This window comes from Erythrolamprus reginae, chromosome 4 (genome assembly GCF_031021105.1).
Source record: "Erythrolamprus reginae isolate rEryReg1 chromosome 4, rEryReg1.hap1, whole genome shotgun sequence".
Taxonomy (NCBI): Eukaryota; Metazoa; Chordata; class Lepidosauria; order Squamata; family Dipsadidae; genus Erythrolamprus; species Erythrolamprus reginae.
Genome location: NC_091953.1, coordinates 7,067,789 through 7,081,746, shown reverse-complemented (window position 1 = coordinate 7,081,746; position 13,958 = coordinate 7,067,789). Strand labels below are relative to the sequence as shown.

Sequence of the window (13,958 nt, the reverse complement as noted above, 5' to 3'; positions counted from 1 at the left end):
CTGTTTCCTTCCAGGAGATTCCTACAGAGGCCCCACGGAGGCTACTTCCTGCCTTTTCCGGTTATGGAAGCTCGGGTTTGTAAGTGGCAAATGGTTCTTGAGAAGAGGCAAAAAAATATTGAACACCAGTCATCGGAGAGGGGCGGCGTACAAATCTAATATATTATTATTATTATTATTATTATTATTATTATTATTATTATTATTATTATTAATATTATTAATATTATTATTTTATTTGTCCTTATGCCACCTCGGAAGTAAGTCTTTCCTCCTCTCCTGTCACCAGGGCAAGCATTGTATCCTGGATGTATCAGGAAATGCTATTAAACGACTTCAAGTTGCACAACTCTATCCTATTGCAATCTTCGTTAAGCCTAGATCGTGGGAGCCTTTGATGTGAGTACTGCCTTTTCTTTTCTTTTTTCTTTTTTCTTTTATAAAAGGTTTTTATTTATAAACACAGACATAAACAATAAGACAAGCAAAACATTAAAAAAAAAGAAAAAAGATTTGGACAGTTTTACAGGGTGTGTTCCAAAAGTAAGGCAATTATTATTTTTTAAGTAATTTGTTGAACAGATTTGCACAAACACTTAAGATTCTTCAAAGAACTGTCCTTGGGCCTCTACACATTTTTTCCAGCGATTCTGCCATGACCGGTACGCGCCTTGGAAGGCGTCTTCGGGGACCTCTTGCAAGGTCTTCGTCACGGCTGATTGGATCTCTTCTTTGGATCCGTTCAATTTTATCAATATCTTTTTGAAGGTGAGGTCTCCAAAACCGAACACGGTATGATCTCACCAGCACTCTATACAGATTTTTCAATAAAAAAATTTTTAATATTTTTTTTAATAAAAAATATTAAAAGCATAAAAGAATAGAATAGAATAGAATTTTATTGGCCAAGTGTGATTGGACAAACAAGGAATTTGTCTAGGTGCATATGCTGTCAACGTACATAAAATAAAATATACATTTGTCAAGAATCATGTGGTACGACACTTAATGATTGTCATAGGGGTCAAATAAGCAATGAAGAAGCCATATTAATAAAAATCTTAGGATATAAGCAACAAGTTACAGTCATACAGTCAACATGGGAGGAAATGGGTGATAGGAATGATGAGAAAAACTAGTAGAATAGAAGTGCAGATTTAGTAGAAAGTCTGACAGTGTTGAGGGAATTATTTGTTTAGTAGAGTGAGGGCGTTCGGAAAAAAACTGTTCTTGTGTCTAGTTGTCTTGGTGTGTAGTGCTCTGTAGCGACGTTTTGAGGGTAGGAGTTGAAACAGTTTATGTCCAGGATGTGAGGGGTCAGTAAATATTTTCCCCGCCCTCTTTTTGACTCGTGCAGTATACAGGTCCTCAATGGAAGGCAGGTTGGCAGCAATTGCTTTTTCTGCAGTTCTGATTCTCCTCTGAAGTCTGTGTCGGTCCTGTTGGGTTGCAGCACCAAACCAGACAGTGATAGAGGTGCAGAGGACAGATTCGATGATTCCTCTGTAGAACTGGATCAGAAGCTCCTTGGGCAGTTTGAGCTTCCTGAGCTGGCGCAGAAAGGATGTTAAAACAGCAGGCATAATGCTTCTGTTTTTATTCCTCTCATAACAACAGCCTTGTGAGGTAGCTCGAGACGTAAGAGTGTAGCATCCATTACTTAAATTAGGATTCTTCTTGTCTGAATCCCAGGACAACTTTGCAAGGTAGCCCTGTCTGACTAGGCCAAAAGCAGACCACTGAATTTCCATGACCGTGGATGGATTAGAACCTGGTTCTTCCCCCTTATGAGACCAGCAATTTAACCATTCAACAGTAGAGGCAGGAAATTTGCACCAATTGTTTTCCACTTGCCAATAATTATAATTTCCAGAGGCCCCAATATAATAAACCCCATTTTCTCCCATGGCATTGGACCAGAGTACCTCCGGAACCGCCTGCTACCGCACGAATCCCAGCGGCCGATAAGGTCCCACAGAGTTGGCCTTCTCCAGGTCCCGTCGACTAAACAATGTCGTCTGGCGGGCCCCAGGGGAAGAGCCTTCTCTGTGGCGGCCCCGGCCCTCTGGAATCAACTCCCCCCAGAGACTAGAACTGCTCCCACCCTCCTTGTCTTCCGTAAACTACTTAAGACCCACCTATACCGCCAGGCATGGGGGATTTGAGACACCTTTCCCCCAGGCTTATTATAATTTATGTTTGGTATGTATGTGCTGTTTGGTTTTTAATTATGATAGGGTTTTTTTAATATTAGATTTGTGCCAGTATAATATTGTTTTTAGCGTTGTTGTGAGCCGCCCCGAGTCTTCAGAAAGGGGCGGCATACAAATCAAATAAATTATTATTATTATTATTATTATTATTATTATTATTATTATTATTATTATGTCTCTGCTGAATTATCTGAAGCATTACTTTTTTCACTATGGCCATGCGGGACAGATATTTATTGCTTCATTTTTATTTCCGCCAAGGGTGAATGGAAATGTGGCTTGAATATATAGAAACATAGAAACATAGAAGTCTGACGGCAGAAAAAGACCTCATGGTCCATCTAGTCTGCCCTTATACTATTTCCTGTGTTTTATCTTAGGATGGATATATGTTTATCCCAGGCATGTTTACATTCAGTGACTGTGGATTTACCAACCACGTCTGCTGGAAGTTTGTTCCAAGGATCTACTACTCTTTCAGAAAATATTATTTTACTGAAAGAGTAGTATAACTCTCTTTCCTTTACTCAAGTTTTCGAACTGTTTCAGGGAAATGAATAAACGCCTCACGGAGGAACAGGCCAAGAAAACCTACGACCGTGCCATGAAATTAGAACAAGAATTTGGAGAATATTTTACAGGTGCGTTTGAAAATGAATTCTTTTATTTCCATGCAGGAAGGGGAAGGGTGTTGTTAATATTATTATTATTATTATTATTATTATTATTATTATCATCATCATCATCATCATCATCATCATCATTATGTCAATACAACACAACAAACGAGATCACTATGCTGGATTTCGTATTTCATCCCCAGTCGGGCGCTTCCCAAGCACCTAGGACTGCATGATGTAGCGGCGAATTATGTTTGCCCATCCCAGTAAAGCGGCCTTTTGCAATTGACAGATGGAGATTTTGTCAATTCCAATGGTTTTCAAATGTCCGCTGAGATCCTTTGGCCCTGCGCCCAGCATGCCAAGTACCATTGGGACCACTTTCACTGGCTTATGCCAGAGTCGTTGCAGCTCGATTTTTAGATCTTCGTATTTCACTCATTTCTCTAGCTGCTTCTCCTCAATTCTGCTGTCCCCTGGGATTGCGATGTCGATGATCCATACTTTCTTTTTCTCCACAATCAGGATGTCTGGTGTGTTATGCTTCAGAATTCGGTCAGTCGGAAGTCGGAAGTCCCACAGTAGTTTTGCTTGTTCATTTTCGACCACTTTTTCGGGCTTATGATCCCACCAGTTCTTTGCCACTGGTAAATGGTAGTTCCGGCACAAGTTCCAGTGGATCATCTGTGCCACAGTTTTTTATTATTATTATGATTATTATGATTATTATTATTTTAACCTGGTGGATCTTTGGTGATGAAGAGAAACCCACCGCTGCCAATTTTGTTTCTGAAAAGAGACTAAACCTTCATTCCTCCACTCGAAATAGAATACCCTACGAGACTAGACTTTCAATCCTGGGCCTAGAAAGTTTAGAATTAAGACGCCTTAAACAAGATCTAACTATTGCCCACAAGATCATATGCTGCAATGTCCTGCCTGTCGGCGACTACGTCAGCTTCAACCACAACAACACAAGAGCACACAACAGATTTAAACTTAACATTAACCACTCCAAACTTGACTGTAAAAAATATGACTTCAGTAACCAAGTTGTCGAAGCGTGGAACTCATTACCGGGCTCCGTAGTGTCATCCCCAAACCCCCAACACTTTACCCTTAGATTATCTACGGTTGACCTATCCAGATTCCTAAAAGGTCAGTGAAGGGCGAGTACAAGTGCACTAGAGTGCCTTCCGTCCCCTGTCCTATTGCTCTCCTATATCTCCTATACCTTTCTTCTATTCCTTTATCTCTTCTTCTATTCTTTCATTGATATGTTCTATTCCTATATCTTCTTTTCTATTCTTTCATAGATATATTTTACTATGAGTGTCTCCTCTATAACCTTCATCATGTATTTTACTATGTGTATATAGATATATACCCACTAAAACCCTCATTGTGTATTGGACAAAATAAATAAATAAAATAAACAAACTCTGTCTTCCTTCCTCTAGCAATTGTCCAAGGAGATACTTTAGAAGATATATATAACCAAACCAAACTTGTGATCGAAGAACAATCGGATTCCTTCATCTGGATCCCCTCCAAGGAAAAACTATAAAGTCAGCCACCCACCTCTGATCGCAACGGAGAAGTATTTAGAAGAAAATTTAATCCTAACTTATTTGAAAGCTTCGGGGAGGGCTGGGGAGGGGGGGGAAAGGTTACTTTCACGTTTCTTGCTGTCAATGTGATTATGATTATGATTTTTCTGAACATACAACACAAACTGTCGGAAGCCATGAAGGACAATGATTTGGTTATAAAAGGGGAAGGAAACAAAAAAAGAACAATTTTTTTTTTAAAAGAAAAGAGAAAAAAAAAACCAAGCCTGCCATATTAAATCTCTCTCTCACACACACATGCATATTACACATTACACGCAGACAAACACACACGCTGCACAAACTCTTCGGGGGGCTCAACACACAGCTTTGTAAGGATGAACCTGGAGGCCGAAAAATGATCCGTCCGTTTGCCTCCCATCCAGCCTGGAATCACTCAGGCCCAGTGTGTTTCTTGGTGGTTGAAAACCCAAAAATCTCCTGGGTGTCTTAATCCTACAGGACGTATTCTTTGAGTAAAGCAGACGTGAACACAAGTCCGGAGGAAGAGCTGGAACGGCCTGCGGCTTTGCAGAATCTCATCCATAAACCACCGGACTCTGCTGAGACCTTGAATGCTTTTATTACGATTATTATTAATTTCCCCAGATGATGGATCGGAGACTTCCTTTGATCGTAGCACATCTGTATTCGCAGCGCCTCGACTTTCATATTAACTATGCATATCTCTCCTTCCCGCCCCTCATCCCCGTCCCAATCCAATCTGGAGCCTAATTTATTCCCTTCCCGACTTCAAACTCCACCGTTGCGTCTGGATCTTAATCAATCAATGAGATTGGATGGGAAGGAAAGCTTTCATATTGACGTGTGTTCACACAAACACACAAGATTCAGGGTACTTAAAACTTGACCAAGGAGAAGGGTACGATTGGGGGGGGGAAGAGGGGAAAAGCTTTACATTTTTATTTTAATTATATCTATATTATCATTTATATGAAGATAGAAGGCACTTAAAAAAGACGGAATAATTTATTAAAGAATCTATATTGATGTATAGGTGCGAATTTCTATAGGTGACAAAATATTTTGTGAGACGTTTTGTAAAGATTAAGTCGTTGAAAGGTGAATTATGTTGCACCTGAGCGGGCAGGAGAATGCAAAAGATGAATTTTTCAATTTGCACTATTTCATTCTTTCTTTCTTTTTCCCCCCCAGTAGATTTCTTAGGAATTTTGACTGCTATATGTTCGTCCTCTTTGTTTGAATTTAGGAATTTAGGTCTCGTGTATTCCTATTTTATTTTAGATAAGAAAAAAATTATTTTGCATAATACACTTAAAATGCACTTAGTGCAAAAGGGGTCCCACCTCACCCACATTTTCCTCAATACCGTAAATAAGCTATTGGGGTGGTTTGAATGTAATTTCTGCTTTGTTTGTTTGTTTTTTCTAATTAAGCAGCTGCCATTATAAAATCTCTTACCAGCTTTTCCATAAAGAGAATTTGCTAGTAGGAATGCTTGCTAAAATGCCGGTAATTGACAAACTAATTGACAAAGTTATAAACCAAATATTACACTTCAGAAACAGATCTCGAACTCAACCGGAATAATTCATTGGAAGACCACAATGCATTTTATGTTTCTAAAAAGTTTTTTAAAAGTTGAACTTTGTAGCAATCATCTAGAAATTTTGTTTGCTAATTATGGGGCATAAACCATAATTTTGTTTGAATAACTTAACAATTGAACTGCACGGAATCTTAACTACCAGTTCTCCCGAACCTGTGTACATTATATTGGCAACAGCCACCTCTGGCATAAATGCTCCTTTAAAAAAACCCCCAATTCAGTTGATTCCCTGGAATAATCCACTTTGCAGAACAACTTGCTTTCTTCACAGAACAACTCAATTTGCAGAACAACTAAACAATTCCAAACTGCCCGTAAGCGAAAGCCTAGCCAGTAATAGTTTCTGTTCTTTCCAAGTTCCTTTTTTTGGTTCCTTTTTTGTACAATGCTCAAAAAAAAAAACCCAACAGAATATAACTCCAAGTATTCAATGAGAATATTTCATTCATTCAGATCTAGGAGGTGTTATTTGAATGTTCCCTTTATTATTTTGAGCAGCATATATTTCAACTAATCTGCTTCGCCACACTTTTTGAGATTATGGTGGAGATCTGGGAAGGTTTTGGATCCATATACCCTGTTTCCCCAAAAATAAGACGTACCCTGAAAGTAAGGCATGTCAGAGTTTTTGCAGAATTTGCTAATATAAGGCACCCCCCGAAAATAAGGCATAGTCAAGTTTACATACGGTACGGTGGAAAAACATACGGTACCATTCAAAGCTGTTCATAGCGGTACCGTAATAATGTGGTGTCCCTTGCTGGCCCCTTCTATCGCTTTGTACCGTCCAGTACAGCAGACACAGTCTGCTGCTGTCTCACCGCCATTACAGTCTCCACTACAGTGCGTAGACTGTAGTTCCTCTGGTGGACGGAAGCTGCAATAGCGGGAGTATACTGTTGTACCATATAAGCGCCGTCGTTTGTGTGTGTGGGTGCCATACTGACAGGTACCGTACCGTAATCTGTGTACCGTACGGTACACTTTCTTTGGGGGTGTCAGCTTTTCTGCCTGTGAATTTGTCTTATTTGAGAAATATAAGGCACCCCCTGAAAATAAGACGTAGCACAACTTTTGGAGCAAAAATTAATATAAGACAGTGTCTTATTTTCGGGGAAACACGGTAGCTGTCTTCTGACTCCATCAAATGACCACTTCTAGTTCTGCTCAGTTTTGGAGTTTTTCAATATGATACTTTCCTAATGTGAGAATAAAACAAGTTCCTAAGGCTCAGAAATGGACAACTGAGGTCAGATTTTCTTTCTGAGATCTCAACTCAGGAAAAAAAAAATTGGGGGAAAAAAAATTCTTACGTCTCCTATGTTCCTGGTGCTTCAGGGCTGCAGCCTTAATTTGTTAATGCAATCCCCTAGAAGTGTTTCTTCAGCCTGAATTTCTATATGTCCAAATTATCTTGACTCTGTTAAGCAGTTGTTTGAGTTGTTGAACATTGCAGTCGGCCTTTGAAAACCAGATGATCTCAAATTGGTCTTAACGGTTAAATAACGTTTTTTTCAGAGAGAGAATTAATTCTGCCATAATCTCTTTCTGTACTTTTGGAAAGATCCAACAAGAGCGTGGTTTTAATCGGGAAGAATATTTTAAAAGCAAATATTATTTTCTCTCAAGGACTCCACAAGAAGAAAGTGCTTTCAATACTGTGTTGTTGTTTTTCCTAAATTGAAACTTAAACTCCTGTGAATAGTAGAATTCCAAACTTGATTGGAATTGGGATGAAAATCTGTATATGTCCTGGAAAATAGCTGAACAAATGTATTACAGAGAAATTAAAAAGAACTACAGTGGTACCTCTTCTTAAGAACGCCTCTACTTACGAACTTTTCTAGATAAGAACCGGGTGTTCAAGATTTTTTTTGCCTCTTCTCAAGAACCATTTTCCATTTACAAATCCAAGCCTCAGAAACTGTAACCGGAAAAGGCAGGGAGAAGCCTCCATGGGGCCTCTCTAAGAATCTCCTGGGAGGAAACATGGCTGGAAAAGGCAGGGAGAAGCCTCCGTGGGGCCTCTCTAATAATCTCCTGGGAGGAAACAGGGCCGGAAAAGGTGGGGAGAAGCCTCCATGGGGCCTCTCTAGGAATCTCCTGGGAGGAAACAGGGCCGGAAAAGGCGGAGAGAAGCCTCCATGGGGCCTCTCTAGGAATCTCCTGGGAGGAAACAGAGCCTCCACCCTCCCTGTGGTTTCCCCAATCGCACGCATGATTTGCTTTTACATTGATTCCTATGGGAAAAATTGCTTCTTCTTACAAACTTTTCTACTTATGAACCTGGTCACGGAACGGATTAAGTTCGTAAGTAGAGGTACCACTGTACTAGGTAATCCTTGACTTATGACTCCTGTCGAGACCAGAATTTCAGTCTCTAAGCGATGCAGTCATCAAACAAGTCATCACATCACCAGATCCGATTTTTCAACTTTTTCCACTCTGGTCTTTAAGGTGAACCCAGTTTTCCCAATTGACTCTGCTTGTTGGAAACCAATTAAAGGTCACAAATTGTGACCACATAACCTCAAGATGCTGCAGTTATCCTAAAAAGCAGCTTGTTGCCAAGCAACCAAATTGCAATCACGCTACTGCAGAGGTGATATGACTGTTGTAACTTTGATGGGTGGATCACAAGTTACATTTTCCGAGATTGTCATAACTTTGTAATGGCGTTAAACAAAAGGTCCTACATCGAGGATTACCTATGAATAAGAAAACTCTTGGGCTGAGTGCAATTCTGGTGAGAAATTGAACTTTTATGTAGCACTCTCTCAAAATGCTAGGTGTCTATAACCATTCACTTGCCCTCAAAACAACTTCCCAAAACTTAATTATTCCCATTTTTACAAAGAGATAATAAATCAAAGAGGATTGTCCAATTTTTTTTGTTGGCTGGATTTGAAAAACATGTGAGATTAGATTAAAACGAAACTTTTGGGAGATGACTTTCCTCATTTCGTGGGAGTTTTGCCTTAGCTTGTTGTATAATCATGTTACACCATAATATGGTTTAGTGGTTTGTCAGGACTAACCATGTTATGTGAACCAAGCAATTGTGTTATCTTAAATCAGATTTAGGGGTTTGAGTGCTGTGGAAATGATGCCATTGAGATGTGAAAATCATTTTTTCCCAATTATTTTTATCCCATTTAAGTTAAGTGTGGCAAAATCCTAAATACAATTCTGTTTCAGCATGCTGAGAATAGGAGAAAGAAAGAAAGAAAGAAAGAAAGAGGAAGGAGGGAGGGAGGGGGAAGGAAGGGAGGGAGGAAGGGAGGAAGGGAGGGGGGAGGGAGATAGAGAGAAAGAGAAAGAAAAGAAAGAAGGAAGAGAAGAAAGGAAGGAAAGAAAGAAAGAAAGAAAGAAAGAAAGAAAGAAAGAAAGAAAGAAAGAAAGAAAGAAAGAAAGATCTGGGTGATTTCATTGAATTACTGTATATACCAGATCAAAAGGGCTAGAAACTTTTTTTCTTACAAAAAAATAGAAATCAATGTGTTGAAGTTTTGGAATTGTTTCTGTAGAAATCTGCAGGGAAAAAAGTCCAAGGTTTTGAGAACAATGGCTTATTTTTTCATCAGCATAAAAGTCTTCTTTCAGAACCAGGGCTCTGCAGATTTCTTTACTGACCTAAAGCAAAAAAAAGAAAAGAAAACCACAAACAAACAAAAAAAACCTGTGCGTTTTTCATTTAGCTGTTTTCTAGCCTTCACACCCGTTGTTCGGTTTTGTTCTATCCCAGTTTGTTTCCCTCTTAAGCATGCCTCTCTCTTGGGAGACTGGTAAATGTTACTATTCTGTCTTGTGCTTTGCTTTCCATCCTGGCAATAACACTGTGCTTAGGCACAGTTTGTCCAGAAGTCCTCCGCTACTTCAGTAACACTTTTATTTATTTATTTTTCTCTTTAGGTAGGCTTTGTGCTTCATGTTTAGACAGGAAGGGGAGGAGGTAGCAAGGGAAGGTAGGTAGGTAGGTAGGTAGGAAGGAAGGAAGGAAGGACAAGGAGAAAGAAAGAAAGAGAAAAGAAGGAAGGAAGGAAGAAAAGAAAGAAAGAAAAGAAAGAAAGAGAACAAGAAGGCAGGGAGGGTGGGAAGGAAGAGAAAGAAAGAAAGCAGGGAGGGTGGGAAGGAAGGAAAGAAAGAAGGAAAGGAAGGAAGGAAGGAAGGAGACAGGCAGGGAGGGAAGGAAGGAAAGAAAGATAAGGAATGAAGGATGGAAGGAAGGAAGGACAGGGAGAAAGAGAGAAAGAGAAAAGAAGGAAGGAAGGAAGGAAGAAAAGGAAGAAAGAAAAGAAAGAAAGAAAGAAAGAAAGAAAGAAAGAGAACAAGAAGGCATGGAGGGTGGGAAGGAAGGAAGGAAGAGAAAGAAAGAAAGAAAGAAAGAAAGCAGGGAGGGTGGGAAGGAAGGAAAGAAAGAAGGAAAGGAAGGAGGCAGGGAGGGAGGGAAGGAAAGAAAGAGAAGGAAGGAAGGAAAATTTAATGCTAGAAATATATTCAAGAAAGAAGGAGAAGAGCGAAGGCTTTGAATGAAAGAAAACTATAGTAAGGAGTTCCATTCTCCTTACGATTGACATTCCCATTTGTTTCATGTCTGGATACTGATGAGTTTTGTCCTTGACAGTTTCAAGAGGTCCCAAACGGTAGCTTGGCCCTTCTCAAGTATTCCTTGACTCTACCTCCACCTGATAAAGATTGAGGGAGACATAAGAACAGGTGGGGATTTGGGCCAAAAAGGAAATGCCCCCCCAAAGGATGCAAATGACCAGCTGTCTGCAAGGAATATAAACCCTTCCATTCCCCACCATCCTGCCAGAACTGAAGAAGCTTCTTGGATGAGAAGCGAAAAGTCTTCAAAGAAAAAAAAACCCCAGAAAGTCCAGTTGTCTGTTGAAATAGCACCTTTGGACAACCACGACCTGGAATCTCCATAGGTATCTTCCTTTGTCCATTCATCCAAACCTTTGCCTTATAGCTCTGGACATTAGCTAAAAAAGAAGTCCACGTTTAAGGGGAATTGAGTAAAGGTACGGTAGTCCTTGATTTACAATCATAATTGAGCCCAAAGTTTATGTTGCTAAATAAGACATTTGTTAAATGAGTTTTGCCCCATTTTGCAACCTTTCTTGCAACAACAACAACAATAATAATAATAATAATTTGTATGCCGCCCCTCACCGAAGACTCGGGGCGGCTCACAACAACATAAAACAGTGTACAAATCCAATTTAAAAAAAATACAATTTAAAACCCAATTTAAAAGCTGAAAACAAGATGGCGACCTAGGGCCCGAAACTCAACTTCTGCACATGCTCAGAAGGAAACATTTTTTTAAAAAAAATATTCAAAAAAATACCGGGGAAAAAAAGAAAGCCAAAAAGAAGATGGCAACCACACACACAGTGCCAGAAACTCAGCTCTTGCACATGCTCAGAAGAAGAAAAAAAATTTAAATATTTTTTTTTAAAAAAGATGGCTGCACCCACGAACCAGCACCCACTGAACCAGTTCTGTGACGTCATCGTGACATCACCAGCAGGTCGCTACCAGTTCAGGCAAACCAGTCCAAACCAGCAGGAACCAACTCTGGATCATGAACGGTCGTAAATGTGAAAAGTGGTCATAAGTCACATTTTTCCGTGCCGTTGTAACTCGGGTCACTAAGTGAACTGTCGTATAATTCGAAGACTACCTGCGTATATCTCTTTAAATTATACTAATAAAAGGTACAAAATCTCGCCTTAAGAAAAGTCAAATTATCAAATGCTAAAGGCTAAAAAACCCACCAAATTTTCTTCATTTTATCCTTCAGGGAACCTTTACATTTCACTTAACTGCGGTATTTTTCTTCAAAGGCGTAGATTTTAAAGGTTGGGAATGTAAAAATCCATTAAAGCATGACATTGTCAGCTTGACCCCTGGAAAAAAAGAAAATCTAAAATCTGTAATGTAATCTCTCCATTAGGGACAATCAGAATAGAACAGGAAAAACATGCACAAGCTTTTAAAATTGGTACCTGCTTTTCTCTGGTTTGGATGGCTCTGGATTTTTTTTTAAAAAAGATATTACAACATCCATAGATACTCCTCGGTTTAACGACCACAAATGAGCCCAATGTTTCTGCTGCTAAGCGAGTCTTCGGAGAGGGGCGGCATACAAATCCAAATAATAAATAAATAATAAATAAATAAATAAGACAGTTGTTTAAGTCAGTTTTAGAAACATAGAAACATAGAAGACTGATGGCAGAAAAATACCTCATGGTCCATCTAGTCTGCCCTTATACTATTTTCTGTATTTTATCTTAGGATGGATCTATGTTTATCCCAGGCATGTTTAAATTCAGTTACTGTGGATTTACCAACCACGTCTGCTGGAAGTTTGTTCCAAGGATCTACAACTCTTTCAGTGAAATAATATTTTCTCACGTTGCTTTTGGTCTTTCCCCCAACTAACTTCAGATTGTGTCCCCTTGTTCTTGTGTTCACTTTCCTATTAAAAACACTTCCCTCCTGAACCTTATTTAACCCTTTAACATATTTAAATGTTTCGATCATGTCCCCCCTTTTCCTTCTGTCCTCCAGACTATACAGATTGAGTTCATTAAGTCTTTCCTGGTAAGTTTTATGCTTAAGACCTTCCACCATTCTTGTAACCCATCTTTTGCCTCGTTTTTACAACGACAGCTGTTATTTATTTAATTATTTTATTTATTTATTGGATTTCTATGCTGCCCCTCTCCGAGGCAGCTTACAACATATTAAAAAAACCCTATAAATTATGATAAAATCAATCCAATTAAATTAAAATTACACAACAATCTAAAATCCCTAATTAAATTAAAAATCAGTCACATCCACCCGTACAACAATCATACAATCATTCATTGGTTCAGGGGGCTAAGATCTAATCGGCCCAAGCCCGACAACATAAATGAGTCTTACGGAAGGCAAGGAGGATGGGGACAGTACGAATCTCCAGGGGGAGCTGATTCCAGAGGGCCGGGGCCCCCACAGAGAAGGCTCTTCCGCTAGATCCCGCCAAGCAACATTGTCTAGTTGACGGGACCTGGAGAAGGCCAGCTCTGTGGCACTTGACCAGTCGCTGGGACTCATGCGGCAGGAGGCGGTCCCGCAAGTAATCTAGTCCTATGCGATGTACGGTTTTATAGGTCATAACCAACTCTTCCACTTTGTTAACTGAATTGCTGCCATTATTAAGTTAGTCACATGGTTATTAGGTGAATCTAGCTTCCCCATTGACTTTGCTTGTCGGAAGGTCGTGAAAGGAGATCACGTGATCCCGGGACACGGCAACCGTCATAAATTACATGCCAGTTGCCAAGCGTTCTAATTTTGATTATGTAACCATGTTGCAATGGATGTATACGCAAAAATGGGCTACAGGTGCGTAGTCCCAGTTGGAAAAATGTAGATGCATGAGCAGCTCCAACTATGGTTGTGCATACATGTCGTGTTCTGCGCATGCATAAGAAGCCAAATGGTTCACGCACATGAGATTTCACTGATTTTCAGCCTTCTTTTGCTTCCACTCATTCGCAGAATCAAAGAAGTCGGTGAAAACGTGTGTGTGCCAGCATCCTTGCGTGAGACTCGGCTTGTGCCCATGCACAAGAAACTGAATCCTGCCCCGACACTCATGCACACCGCCGGGAGCATACCGGGAGCATTGTCGACAGACAGGACATAAACATGAAAAATGGTTATGTCGGATTTTTTTTCAGTGCCATCGTAACTTTGAATGGTCACTAAATGAAAGCTTGTAATTTAAGGACTGCCTGTATATCTTTAATAATAATGCCAGTAATTGCTTTACTTTGGCAAGATTCTGTCTACAGGTGAAAAACGATCGAGTCATAAGCCACATTTCCAGTTACGTTGTAACGTCACCAACCATGCAGAA

General features: G+C 39.8%; 1 protein-coding gene across 7 annotated transcripts in view; it reads left to right on the top strand.

Moving 5' to 3' along the window:
• The window catches only part of DLG2 (discs large MAGUK scaffold protein 2), a 1,028,485-nt gene extending 1,018,053 nt beyond the window's left edge, over positions 1 to 10,432 (top strand). For all 7 annotated transcript variants that reach the window (XM_070749573.1, XM_070749577.1, XM_070749578.1 and 4 more), the window contains 3 exons: positions 290 to 399; positions 2,763 to 2,854; positions 4,294 to 10,432. In XM_070749573.1, the coding sequence (XP_070605674.1) occupies positions 290 to 399; positions 2,763 to 2,854; positions 4,294 to 4,400 (309 nt within the window). In that variant the 3' untranslated portion in view covers positions 4,401 to 10,432. The remainder of the gene's footprint in view (positions 1 to 289; positions 400 to 2,762; positions 2,855 to 4,293) is intronic.
• Positions 10,433 to 13,958: the final 3,526 nt, after the last annotated feature.